At 44.2% G+C, this 14,900-nt stretch overlaps 1 protein-coding gene across 1 annotated transcript in view; it reads right to left on the bottom strand.

The window, feature by feature from the left end:
- LOC124796182 (AT-rich interactive domain-containing protein 1B-like) overlaps positions 1-14,900 on the bottom strand; it is a 49,243-nt gene that overhangs the window by 17,583 nt on the left and 16,760 nt on the right. The window contains exon 2 of the mRNA XM_047260272.1: positions 8,042-8,238. Coding sequence (XP_047116228.1) covers positions 8,042-8,238 — 197 coding nt within the window. The remainder of the gene's footprint in view (positions 1-8,041; positions 8,239-14,900) is intronic.

Here is a 14,900-nt window from a genome sequence, read left to right as displayed (position 1 = left end):
TCTGGGTCGCCATTTCATTTCACAGCAGAACCTCTTTGGTTGACACCTGCGGCAACCTTACAGCACAGAGGTACGATGACGATACTGTACGCCCTGTTCTGTTTCCGTTCATGGCAAGCCTTCCTGGGGTTACATTTCAGCAAAATAATGCCCGACTGTGCACAGTGAGGGTTCCTACTGCTTGTCTTCGTGTTTGCCAAACCCTACGTTGACCAACAAGGTTGGCGAATCTCTCGCCAGTTGATAACATTTGGAATGTTATGGACAGGGTCCTCAAACCTCTATTTTGACGATCTATAGGGCCAATTGGACAGAATTTGGCATGACATCACTCAGGAGGACATCCAACAACTTTGTCGATCAGTGCCAAACCGAATAACCGCTAGAATAAGCGCAAGAGGTGGAACAACAAGTTATTGACTTGCTCTGATTGTGAAGCTATTTCTGTTGAATAAATCGTCCAATTATTCTGGAACTATAATCTTCCTTTGTCGATACACGTCCATCACGTCTATCGATTTTCCTCCTATTCGGGTAAATCCTACGTGGTGTGCTCTTGTTCCTATGGGACCAAACTACTGAGGTCATCGGTCCCTAGGCTTACACACTACTTAATCTAACTGAAACTAGCTCACGCCAAGGACAACACACACACATATGCCCGAGGTAGAACTCGAACCTCCAACGGGAAGGGGGGGGCTGGGAGGGGGTTAACCGCGCGAACCGTGGCAAGGCACCCTTGACCGCGCGGCTACTCTGCGCTGCTCCTAAGTGGTGTGTTTTTCGTAGAGTATATTACGTCCTTTGAGTGTGACGTTGCTTTATTAACCGAAACCAGTTGCTAGTAAATAAAACTGTCAACTACCACCCCAGATTTTAAGTGACAATAGCGACCCTAGGCTTTAAGTGAATTGGAAGTTTCTGACGTCTAGGTTCTACAGAAAAGTCTAAGCAGACGTACTGTCACGTTGTTGATATTGACCTGTTTCAAGAGCAAGCTGCCCTTATTTACCTGAAGGTGAAATGGAAACAACGAAATATGATTTCAACGATATTCAAAGATGGTCTTAGTGTCCACGTTATTGTTTTATATTCAGACAAGACTGTCACTGTAAACGAATGTGATTTTGATGAGCGACATCTTAGTGAGGTCAGCTTGTATCTGAGTTGGTTACTGTACACAACGACCGATAAGCAACAAGAGGAAAACTAGAAAATTACGTTAAAATTCTTATTATGAGCGGATCATTAGAACTGTGAGTCCTCCAATGAAATATATAATTACATACGTTAAAGTTTACTGCGTCCACTTTCCTAACGCTTTTAGAAAAGCACTGGTGTGGGACTGCAAAATGAAGCACGTCTTATTCTTTTCTCGTTTTAACAAATGATTCATAATAATTCCAACCACAAAAATCTTACAACTGCAACGGGAACATAAACGAGCGTTAAATTTTGAAAACGGGTACCGTTAGGAAGACGGGATACCACTAGACCTCCTTCAGTCTGTAAGCCGACATGAAAAGTGAAACCGACAGCATACTACTTGTTAGAACCTACGGCCTGGAAATTGTGAGCCCGACTATGGCACGAGCTAGTAAACTAAAGCGCACACAATGCACAATGCAGCGATGTATGTCGGTAGTGAGAATCAGGGATAGTACTCGATAACTGGACATTAGAAACAGAACATAGGTAACAGCCGTCCTTGAAAGAACTTCAAGCTTGATATGCCAATGGGTCGCACACGTAGCTCGACAAGATCACAGCAGGTGGACCCCTAAAATTGTTCACTGGAGATCATAGGACAACAAGAGAGTCGTTGGAAGACCTCAAAAGAGATGGTATGATGACGTGAAGCTGGATGCTATAAGACGACGGTACCACGTGGCTCAAACCTAAAGACAATCTAAACATATGGAAGAGGCCTGTGTCCAGCAGTGGACAGAGATAGGCTGAATAAGAAGAAAAAAACAAGAAGGGGATGAAATACTAGTTCTGTTGTTGCAGCCTCTGTCGTAAGCTACTGTCGCTCCGTTGTAAGCTTAAATTTTATTGGTGTATTACTCTAATGATGTTTGTTTTGTCTTTTTCTGATACCGCGTACTTTGCACTCAGGGTTTAATAACAAACCCATACCCCACCTCCACCCCATCACCATCTCACCGGCACGTAAAAAGAGGACGGGATTGCGTCGTTTTCCGAAGACTGGTTTGATGCAGCTCTCCATGCAGTTCTATCCTGTACAAGCATCTTCATCTCTGAATAACTACTGCAATCTTCATCCTCCTGAACCTATTTTCTGTTTCTTGGTCTCTCTCTACGATTTTAACCCCATTTAATATATATTCGATGTTAACAAATTTCTCTTCTTCAGAAACGCTTTTCTTGTCATCGCTAGTCTACATTTTATATATACTCTATCTCGGCCGTCATCAGTTATTTTGGTACACAAATAGCAAAACTCATCTACTACTTTAAGTGTCTCATTTCTTATTCGAATCCCTGAGCAGCACCTGATGTAATTCGACTCCATTTTGTTACCTTGTTTTGCTTCTATTGGCGTTCATCTTATATTCTCCTTTCATGATAATCTCCATTCCGCTCAAATGCTCTCCTTTGCTGATACAATTACAATGTCATCGGTAAACCTCGAAGATTTTATTTATTCTCCCTGGACTTTAATTCGTACTTCAAATTTCTGTTTTGTTTCCTTTACTGCTTGCTCAATAAACAGATCGAATAACAACGGGAATAGACTACAACCCTGCTTCACACCATTCCCAACCACTCTTTCTCTTTCATGCCTCTCGATTTTTATAACTGCCATCTGGTTTCTGTACAAGTTGAAAATAGTCTTTCGCTCCTTGTATTTTACCCCTCAACCTTCAGAATTACTAAGGCAGTATTTCAATCACAATTGTCAAACGCTTTCTCTAGTTCTACAATTGCTGTAAACGTAGGTTTGGCTTTCCTTAAGCTAAGTCGTAGGATCAGTATTCCCTAGCGTGTTCGCCGGCCGCGGTGGCCGTGCGGTTCTGGCGCTGCAGTCCGGAACCGCGGGACTGCTACGGCCGCAGGTTCGAATCCTGCCTCGGGCATGGGTGTGTGTGATGTCCTTAGGTTAGTTAGGTTCAAGTAGTTCTACGTTCTAGGGGACTTATGACCTAAGATGTTGAGTCCAATAGTGCTCAGAGCCATTTGAACCCTAGCGTGTTCCTACATTTTTCCAAAATCCAAACCGATCTCCCCGGGGTCGGCTTCTACCAGTTTTCACATTCTTCTGTTAAGAATTCGTCTCAGTATTTTGCATCCGTGAATTATTGAACTGATGGTTCGGTAATTTTCACACCTGTTATCAACAGCTTTCTTTGTAATTGGAATTATTACATTTTCCCTTCATGTGTGAGGCAACTTGGCCTGTTTCATACGCCTTGCAAACGAGAGGGAAGATTTTTGTCATGGCTGGTGCTCTCAAAGCTGTCAGTATATCTGCCGGAATGTCGTCTTCTCCACAGGTCTTGTTTCGACTGAAGCTGAAGTCTGTCAGTGCTCTTTCTAATTTTTTTAGCAGTGTTGTATTTCCATCTCATCCTCATCTGCGTCCTCTTTCATTTCTATAATATTGCGTTCAAATTCATCTCCTCTGTATACATCCTCTATTTACTCCTCTCACCTTTCAACTTCCCCTTCTTTGCTGAATACTGGTTTTCCATCTGAGCTCTTGATATTCATACAGCTAATTCTCTTTCCTCCAAAGGCCTCTTTAATTTTCCTAGAGACAGTATCTATCTTTCCACTAGTGAAATACGCTTCTAAACGCTTACATTTGTCCTCTAGCCACTCCTGTTTAGCCATTTTGAACTTCCTGCCAATCTCATTTTTATAGACGTTTGTATTCCCTTTCATCTTTTCATTTACTGCATTGTCCGCCTCCTGTATCTGAGTGATCAGCGCGACAGAATGACAATCCTAAGGGCCCACCTTCGATTCCCAGCTGTGTCGGAGATTTTCTCCGCTCAGGGACTGGGTGTTGTGTTATCATCATCATCTCACCCCCATCGACGCCCAAGTCGCCGAAGTGGGGGCAAATCGAAAGACTAGCACCCGGAAAACGGTCTACCCGACGGGAGACCCTAGTCACACGACATTTAGATTTTTATTTACTGAATTTTTTATTTTTCATCAGTTAAATTCAGTATATCCTGTGTTATCCATAATATCTATTACGCCTTGCCTTTTTATCTGTTAGATCCTCTGCCGCCTTCGCTATTTCGTTTCGTAAAGCTACCCATTCGTCTTCTACTATATTCCTTTCCCCTGTTGTTGTCAATCGTTGCTTAATGCTGTCTCTGAAACTCTCAACAACCTCTGGTTGTTTCAACGTATCCAGGTCCCAGCTCATGGATTTCTTACCTTTTTGCAATTTCTTCAGTTTTAAGCTACAGTTCATAGCCAATAAATTCTAGAGCTCATAACCAAGAAATTGTGGCCAGAGTCCAATCTGCCCCTGGAAACGTCTTACAATTTAAATTGTGGTTGCGATATCTCTGTCTTACCATTATATAATCAATCTGAAACCTTCCAGTGTCTCCAGGTCTCTTCTACGAACACAGTCTTCTTTCACGATTCACACAAGTGTTACGATGATGGAGTTATGTTCTGTACAAAATTCTACCAGGCAGCTTCCTCTTTCATTCCTTCCCCCCAATCCATATTGCCCGCTCCGATAGCTGAGTGGTCAGCGCGGTGGTTTGTCACGCCTAGGGGCCGGGGTTTGATTCCCGGCTGGGTCGGAGATATTCTCCGCTCAAGAACTGGTGTTGTTCTCGCTAATATTTCATCAGTGGAAGGCAACGGGAAACCACCACTGGAAGCATTTCCCTAGACGCTCATGCGGTGCACCTCTTTCACGAGGCTTTCCCCAATGACAAGACCTGCCGTAAGGCAGAACACGAAGTTTTCAATCCAAATTCGCCCACTGTTTTTCGTTCTCTTCCTTTTCCTGCTATCGAACTCTCGTTCCTCCATCACAATTAAATTTTCGTCTCCCTTAACTATTTGAATAATTTCTTTTATCTCATCATACGTTTCTTCAATCTCTTCGTTACCTGCGGAGATAGTTGGGATATAAACTTGCACTAATGTGGTAGGTGTTGGCTTTGTGTCATATGAGCAATACAATCAGTTCTTGCCTGATGTTTGAGTTTGTAATCCAGTCAACATGAATGCATAACTGCTGATTGTTATAATAATGTGCCTCCTGTATGACTTTATGTGACATTTTTATTACTGAAATAGTCCACTTCCTTAGCTGAGCGTTAAGTGCGTCTGACTACTTTTCAGAGCGCACGAGTTCGATTCGCGGCCCGGTCTGAGATTTTCTCCACTCGGGAACTGGGAGGTGTGTTGTCCTCATCACCATTTAATCATAGCCGTCATGCAAGTCGCCATCGTTGCGCCAACTGGAAAGACATGCAACTCGGTGGCCGAACATCCCCAGGTGGAGAATGTCGGAAATCAGTGCCATACATTCTCGAAAATCTTGGAAACTTTAAAACCAATATCTTGCCAGTATCAATGTCCATAACGGACTAAAATGATCGAGAATCTCGATTCCTAGAATGGATGAACTGTATACCCGAGAGTTGGAACATCAGTAGTGGCAATTACTTATTTACAGCTCGTACAAAATAGATACGTGATTCAAAGTTTTACTGACCTTCAAAGTAGTCACCAGCATTGTGTATGACCCGTTGCCAGCGATGTGGAAGTCGTAGGATACTCTTAGCAGTGCCAGTTGTGTTGACAGTTCAAGCGGGATGGTCAATTGCCCGACGAATTTGTAGCAATTCTGAAGCGAATGCCGTGAAGTGTTTCCTTCAGTTTAGAAATCGAGGTGAAGTCACGAGGGCTTAAGCCTGGAGAGTACAGTAGGTGGTATAGCACTTCGCAGCCCTATCAGTCAAACATATCAGTAACAGCTTACACTGTGGAAGCACTGTGCGTGCTTGAGGATTGTCGTGCAAAATGATGGTCAGGTCCTGCAGAAAGTGTCATCACTTCTGTCTCTAAGCTGGTCGTAAGTTTTTTGTTCCAAAAATGAACAGCATAGATATAGAAGTGATGATACTTTCTGCAGACCTGACCACCATTTTGCAGGACAATGCTCAAGCACGTACAGCGCAAGCTGTTACTGATTTTTTTGACTGATGGGGTTGGTAAGTGCTATACCACCTCCTGCACTCCCCTGACTTAAGCCCTCGTAAATTCAACTCGATTTCTAAACTGAAGGGAAAACTTCAAGGCATTCGCTTCAGAACTGCTACAAATTCATCGGGCAATAGACCGCGCCGCTCGAATTGTCAGCACAACTGGTACTGCAAAGAGTATCCCACGACTTCCACATCGCTGGCATCGAGCTATACCCAATGCTGTTGACTACTCTGAAGGTGAGTAAAACTTTGAAACACGTATCTATTTTGTACGAGCTGTAAATAAATAGTTGCCACTATTAAGTCACAGCTGCAAAATACTAACACGAATTCTTTACAGACGAATGGAAAAACTAGTAGAAGCCAACCTCGGGGAAGATCAGTTTGGATTCCGTAGAAACATTGGAACACGTGAGGCAATACTGACCTTACGACTTATCTTAGAAGAAAGATTAAGGAAAGGCAAACCTACGTTTCTAGCATTTGTAGACTTAGAGAAAGCTTTTGACAATGTTGACTGGAATACTCTCTTTCAAATTCTAAAGGTGGCAGGGGTAAAATACAGGGAGCGAAAGGCTATTTACAATTTGTACAGAAACCAGATGGCAGTTATAAGAGTCGAGGGACATGAAAGGGAAGCAGTGGTTGGGAAGGGAGTAAGACAGGGTTGTAGCCTGTCCCCGATGTTGTTCAATCTGTATATTGAGCAAGCAGTAAAGGAAACAAAAGAAAAATTCGGAGTAGGTATTAAAATTCATGGAGAAGAAATAAAAACTTTGAGGTTCGCCGATGACATTGTAATTCTGTCAGAGACAGCAAAGGACTTGGAAGAGCAGTTGAATGGAATGGACAGTGTCTTGAAAGGAGGATATAAGATGAACATCAACAAAAGCAAAACAAGGATAATGGAATGTAGTCTAATTAAGTCGGGTGATGCTGAGGGAATTAGATTAGGAAATGAGGCACTTAAAGTAGTAAAGGAGTTTTGCTATTTGGGGAGCAAAATAACTGATGATGGTCGAAGTAGAGAGGATATAAAATGTAGGCTGGCAATGGCAAGGAAAGCGTTTCTGAAGAAGAGAAATTTGTTAACATCCAGTATTGATTTAAGTGTCAGGAAGTCACTTCTGAAAGTATTCGTATGGAGTGTAGCCATGTATGGAAGTGAAACATGGACGATAAATAGTTTGGACAAGAAGAGAATAGAAGCTTTCGAAATGTGGTGCTACAGAAGAATGCTGAAGATTAGATGGGTAGATCACATAACTAATGAGGAAGTATTGAATAGGATTGGGGAGAAGAGAAGTTTGTGGCACAACTTGACCAGAAGAAGGGATCGGTTGGTAGGACATGTTCTGAGGCATCAAGGGATCACCAATTTAGTATTGGAGGGCAGCGTGGAGGGTAAAAATCGTAGGGGGATACCAAGAGATGAATACACTAAGCAGATTCAGAAGGATGTAGGTTGCAGGAGGTATTGGGAGATGAAAAAGCTTGCACAGGATAGAGTAGCATGGAGAGCTGCATCAAACCAGTCTCAGGACTGAAGACCACAACAAACATTAAAGTTCCGACCCTAGGAAGTATTACCGAGCTTTCGGTGGGTAAGTCCTATTTTCATAGGGCCATTTTTTCTTAAATGATCGAACTGTGAATGGATAATACGCGTCCGGATGCTCCTGAGCTCCGTATGATAGAATCTGAATGTTTTTCTTAAGCTCGTAGTATAATTCTTGCTATCCAGAAAGAAAATGCGGCTCTGGGAAGTATTCACTTGTGTGACCTGATTTATTAATTCTCCAGAGGGTCCCTGGCGGTGCATTCACTTTGGCGGGCCCCGGCACGAGGAACGGGGCCGTAGGCCGTGTCTGGCCCCGAGGCTTTACGGCTCCGCTCTCTGGCTGCCGCTCCACCGGGCCGGCATGGTGGCAGCAGGGCCGGCCGCGCGGAGCCAGAGTTGCGGGCCGGTCTGCTCGCTGCTGAATGTTTCAGGGCCGGCGCCCGCCCGCCTCCCATCCCCACCCTAGCCGGCAAGTTTCCCCAGGGTTATGAATGTGTTAGCTCGCTCCGCGCCCAGCCGCCCTCTCTGTCCGCTGTGCATATAGAACACTCGACACACGCGCAGACGCGAAAGCGCTGGATGCGAACGGCAGCTCCGACAACCGAAAGCACTATCCCGATTTCCATGCCGGGAAAACAGAATAAACTCGTTGGGGCCTGAGTATTTTTTGTTTAGGTGCTGTGGGGAGTTCCGCACAGTTATATCGGTGCAAAAGTGGGACGATCGTTGGTCGTTCATAAGCGTCTGCAACTACATGCCCGCGAGGTGCGTGGCACAGGATCTATAGTAGGGTTCAGATCGGCAATTTTAGTACAGTACATAAATTACGTTGCAAATGGTAGCATTACTGCCGGAGCCTTGTTTCGACTCAGGTCTTTCAGTGCTCTGTCAAACTCTTCACGCAGTATCATATCTCACTTTTCATCTTCATCTACATCCTCTTCCATTTCCATAATCATCATCATCATCATCATTTAAGACTGATTATGCCTTTCAGCGTTCAGTTCGGAGCGTAGCCCCCTTATAAAATTCCTCCATAATCCCCTATTCAGTGCTAACGTTGGTGCCTCTTCTGATGTTAAACCTATTAATTCTAAATCATTCTTAACCGAGTCCAAGTACCTTCTCCTTGGTCTGCCCCGACTCCTCCTACCCTCTACTGCTGAGCCCATGAGTCTCTTGGGTAACCTTGCTTCTCCCATGCGTGTAACATGACCCCACCATCTAAGCCTGTTTTCCCTGACTGCTATAGCTATAGAGTTCATTCCCAGTTTTTCTTCGATTTCCTCATTGTGGACACCCTCCTGCCGTTGTTCCCATCTACTAGTACCTGCAATCATCCTAGCTACTTTCATATCCGTAAGCTCAACCTTGTTGATAAGGTAACCTGAATCCACCCAGCTTTCGCTCCCATACAACAAAGTTGGTCGAAAGATTGAACGGTGCACAGATAACTTAGCCCTGGTACTGACTTCCTTCATGCAGAAGAGAGTAGATCGTAGCTGAGTGCTAACTGCATTAGCTTTGCTACACCTCGCTTCCAGTTCATTCACTTTGTGGCCATCCTGTGAGAATATGCATCCTAAGTACTTGAAACCGTCCACCTGTTCTAACTTTGTTCCTCCTATTTGGCACTCAATCCGTTTATATTTCCTTCCCACTGACATTACTTTCGTTTTGGAGACGCTAATCTTCATACCATAGTCCTTACATTTCTGATCTAGCTCTGAAATATTACTTTGCAAACTTTCAATCGAATCTCTCATCACAACTAAGTCATCCGTATATGCAAGACTGCTTATTTTGTGTTCACATATCTTAATCTCACCCAGCCAGTCTATTGTTTTCTAATTGCTTGCAAAAGTTTGCCTCCTATTCCATAATCTCGTAGAACAGACAATAGCTTCCTCCTAGGAACCCGGTCATATGCCTTCTCTAGATCTATAAAGCATAGATACAATTCCCTGCTCCACTCATAACACTTCTCCATTATTTGCCGTAAGCTAAAAATCTGGTCATGACAACCTCTAAGAGGCCTAAACCCACACTGATTTTCATCCAATTGGTCCTCAACCAATACTCGCACTTTCCTTTCAACAATACCTGAGAATATTTTACCCACAACGCTGATTAAAGAGATACCTCTGTAGTTGTTACAATCTTTTCTGTTTCCATTTTTAAAGATTGGAGAGATTACTGCTTTTTTCCAGTGTGATGGAACCTGTCCCGACTCCCAGGCCATTTCAATTATCCTGTGTAGCCATTTAAGACCTGACATTCCACTGTATTTGATGAGTTCCGACTTAATTTCATCCACCCCAGCTGCCTTATTGCACTGCAATCTATTGACCATTTTCTCCACTTCCTCAAATGTGATCCTATTTCCATCATCATTCCTATCCCATTCTACCTCGAAATCTGAAATATTACTGATCGCATTTTCACCTACATTGAGCAACTCTTCAAAATATTCCCTCCATTTGCCCAAGGCATCCAAAGGATTCACCAGCAGTTTTCCTGACCTGTCCAAAATACTTGTCATTTCCTTCTTACCTCCTTTTCGAAGACTGCTAATTACACTCCAGAATGGTTTTTCAGCAGTTTGACCCATAGTCTCCTACCTGTTTCCAAAGTCTTCCCAAGACTTCTTCTTGGATGCTGCAATTATCTGTTTGGCTTTGTTTCTTTCTTCAACATAACTTTCTCTGTCTATCTGAGTTCTAGTATGTAGCCATTTTTGATACACCTTCTTTTTCCTTTTACAGGCTGCCTTGACTGTTTCATTCCACCAAGCTGTTTGCTTCATCCTACTTTTACACACTACTGTTCCAAGACATTCTTTAGCCACTTCTAGTACTGTGTCCCTGTACCTTGTCCATTCCTTTTCCAATGACTGTAATTGACTACATTCAACTAACTGGTACCTTTCTGAGATCGCTGTTATGTACTTGTGCCTGTTATGTTCTTATCCTGAAGTTTCTCCACTCTTATCCTCCTACATATGGACCTGACCTCCTGCACTTTCGGCCTCACAATCCCAATTTCACTGCAGATTAAATAATTATCAGTGTCATCAAAGAATCCCCTGAATACACGTGTGTCCCTCACACCCTTCCTGAATTCCTGATCTGTTATTACATAATCAATGACAGATCTGGTTCCCCGGACTTCCCAAGTATACCGATGAATGTTCTTATGTTTAAAAAAGGAGTTTGCGATTACTAAGCCCATACTGGCACAGAAATCCAAGAGTTGTTTCCCGTTCCTGTTGGCCTCCATATCCTCTCCAAAGTTACCCATAACATTTTCATACCCTTCTGTTCGATTTCCAATCCTCGCATTAAAATCACCCATGAGCAGAACACTGTCCTTGTCCTTTACTCTAACAACTACATCACTGAGTGCCTCATAAAAACTATCCATCTTATCTTGATCTGTCCCTTCACAATGTGAATCTACTGACACAATCCTAATTTTCTTGCTAGACACTATCAACTCAATCCACATCAGTCATTCGTTTACATACCTTATTGCAACTACGCTGGGTTCCATTTCTTTCCTGATGTAAAGCCCTACACCCCATTGTGCTATTCCTGCTTTGACTCCCGACAGGTAGACTTTGTATTCTCCCACTTCCTCTTCTTCCTCACCCCTTACCCGAACGTCACTAACAGCTAAAACGTCCAGCCCCATCTTACTTGCAGCCTCTGCCAGCTCTACCTTCTTCCCAGAATAACCCCCATTGATATTAATAGCTCCCCATCTCATTACCATTTGTTTGCCAAGTCGTATCTTAGGAGTCCCTGGTTTGTCAGTTAGAGGTGGAACTCCGTCACCTCCCAAGGTCCGAGGCATTTTGCTCTGAGTGTTGCCAGCATCATTTTTAAAGTACCCTGCCTCGGGCATGGATGTTTGTGATGTCCTTAGGTTAGTTAGGTTTAACTAGTTCTAAGTTCTAGGGGACTAATGACCTCAGCAGTTGAGTCCCATAGTGCTCAGAGCCATTTTTTTTTTAAACTACCAGAGAAGCAGATTGCTAGCCTTACTTGCCCCGAGTCCCATTGGGTTTTACCCCTAACGGTTGAGGGACTAACGGGTAGATTTGGTAATCTTTGCCGTATGAGCACGAAGGTGACCACGACTCAGAATATGTCCGAGATGCCCAGCCTTATTCCAAAGTAACTGGTATCCCGACTGTCGGGACCACTTACTTGGCCACTCATACGTTGCCCGTGGTTCATGAACTAGGACATGACTACAGGAACCCACACCAGTGCTCTGTCAAACTCTTCACGCAGTATCGTATCTCCCATTTCATATTCATCTACATCCTCTTCCATTTCCATAATATTGTCCTCAAATACATCGCCCTTGTATAGACCCTTCATATACTCCATCCACCTTTCTGCTTTCCCTTCTTTGCTTAGAACCGGGTTTCCATCTGAGCTCTTGATATCATACAAGTGGTTCTCTTTTCTCCAAAGGTCTCTTTAATTTTCCTGTAGGCTGTATCTGTCTTACCCCTAGTGAGACAAGCCTCTACATCGTTACATTTGTCCTCCAGCCATGCCTGCTTAGCCATTTTGCACTTCCTTTCCATCTCATTTTTGAGACGTTTGTATTCCTGAAATGAAGGTACTAGCCAGGAACTGGGAGCCGAAGACTTGTGTTTCTTTTTTTTGTTTATTTGTTTTGCACACGTCATTCAGTGTTCATCTATTGTCTGTTTTATGTCGAAACGAAACTCCTCCCGAACAGCCCATGAAGGCCCAACGGGACCGACCGGCCGCCATGTCATCCTCAACCCATAGGTGCCACTGGATGAGGAAATGGAGGGGCATGTGATCAGCACATTGCTCTCCCGGCCGTATATCAGTTTACGAGACCGGAGCCACTACTTCTCAATCAAGTAGCTCCTCAGTTTACCTCACAAGGGATGAGTGCACTCCGCTTGTCAACAGCGCTCGACAGATCAGATGGTCACCCATGCAAGTTCTAGCCCAGCCCGACAGCGCTTAACTTCGATGATCTGACAGGAAACACGTTGGCGTGTTTTACATCTTTAAAGAATATAAATTGCGTTTTGTGATTAATAAAAACTATCATGTAAACTGAAGGTGGACGTGAGGAAAGGTAAGGAAAGGAACTATTCATAGCAGCTGCAGCGGGATTCTATACTGAATCAGCGCGACGAGTGACAGTTGTGCCAGCCCGGGATTCGAGCCAGTGACCGCCTCGTCTGGGCCACATTCCCTCCAAGCGCCACCTATCCACAGTCTCCGTCAATGTCCCCTATGCCCGCTACTTTAAGATTCCCGCAGTTGGTCGAACGAATTGTGTATCCTCAGTAAAGACCGTGGATTCATTGCTCATCGAGACGAATCAGTTACATGAATGCTTGGTGCCTGTTCTTTCGGAAATATTCGAAACAACAGACACCTCGCGGAATCCACAGCCGCAACTCAAGGTGGAGTGGGGGAGAAACAAAAGGAATGGGAGGGACCTATTGCTGGACTGGAAATCGAACTCGGAATCTGCTGCTTATTAGGCAGCTGTGTTAACCCTTTTTCCCGTTACTTACTTCACTGTCGTATCGCTATTTTCTTGTATGGAACTTCCCAGAGCCCAGAGGGAGGATTGGGTCAAAGTGGGCAGGGGTCAAAAACCGAGATCTGCACACCATATCCTGCTTCCTCTCCTAGGAACGAAGGCAGGCGTAGGGAACGTGGAGTAGGGGTTCAAAAACGTAAGTGACTTTTATTTCATTTCCTTGCTATCGATGCATAGTTTCGGGAGTAGACCATTCCAGCGACCAGCGATGAATCAGTGCTAAGAGCGGAAAGGCTTGGATCTACTCCACATTGAAGTAACACCCCAAATCGGGGGTGCGTTGAGAAGCAGATTACAAATAACAAATGAGGAAAAGTGTCTGTATTTGAAATTGCAGATAACTGCGCAATGTCGTTCATTCAGGAAGCGCCAAAGAACAAGGACATTCTTCTCGCCATCACAAAACAAGTAGTTCGCCTTTGTTTAGGGAAAGTACCCAGAGTCCAGAAAGATGTGCAGATGAGGAGGTATCTGATGAGGAGTCGTACGGCTAATTAAGGGCAGCATATGTCGCGCCAAGAACCAGACACCTGACTCCGATCCGCCCAACAGGCGGTGTCCACAACATCACAATCAATGCACCACGATGTGACCACTGCGCCATTTGTGCACAGTGTCTTTCGCAGTTGCGCGGAATATCTCTGCACGTCATTCAGTTGACCCACATTCCCACCTAATACCCCCTATCGGCAGTTCCTGTCCATGACCTTAATGCTTGTTAATTTGAGATTTCCGCAGGAGGTCGAACGAACTGTGCATCCACAATGAAGGTAGTGGATCAATTGCCCATCGAGGCGAGTCAGTTATATGAAAGCGTGATGTCTATACTTTCGGACATGGGCAATTATTTCACGACCTTCACTGTGGATGCACATTTACGTACGACAGCCAGCGAGCATGGATAACATGGACCGGGGTTGCAGATAAGGGGTACCAGGTGGGAATGTCGGTCAATCGCGAGACGTGCTGAGATAGTGCGCACAGTTGCAATGGACACGGTGTCTGGGTGGCAGTACGGTTAGTGAAACTGCCTAGTAAGCAGGAGATCCCTGGTTCGAATAATTTTGCCTCGTCACCGCTGATTCAGCGTAAAGTCCCGAAGCATCTGACATCAGTCCTAAAGATTAAAACATTTATATAATTATTGCTGTTATCTTGTACTCAACAGAAAGTTCCTCATCGTGATAAAAGGCAAGAGTACGAAAGTTGTTTTTAACTAACAAGGTATGGAAATTTTACCTTTGTCTGACGAAATCGCTTTTCCAGCCCTATAATATAAGCCTTTTTTCTGTTTTTACTACAACATTCCACTGTTTCACGTTACAAACCAGCTATTTTCGAATAAAATCTGAATTGAACATTGACAGTGTCAATTCTGTTATAGCCGGCCGCTATGACCGAGCGGTTCTAGGCGCTTCAGTCCGGAACCGCGCTGCTGCTACGGTCGCAGGTTCGAATCCTGCCTAGGGCATGGATGTGTGTGATGTACTGAGGTTAGTTAGGTTTACGTAGTT

Source organism: Schistocerca piceifrons, chromosome 4 (assembly GCF_021461385.2).
Source record: "Schistocerca piceifrons isolate TAMUIC-IGC-003096 chromosome 4, iqSchPice1.1, whole genome shotgun sequence".
Taxonomy (NCBI): Eukaryota; Metazoa; Arthropoda; class Insecta; order Orthoptera; family Acrididae; genus Schistocerca; species Schistocerca piceifrons.
Note: the sequence above shows the minus strand (reverse complement) of the source record. Positions and strands in the feature narration are given on the sequence as shown.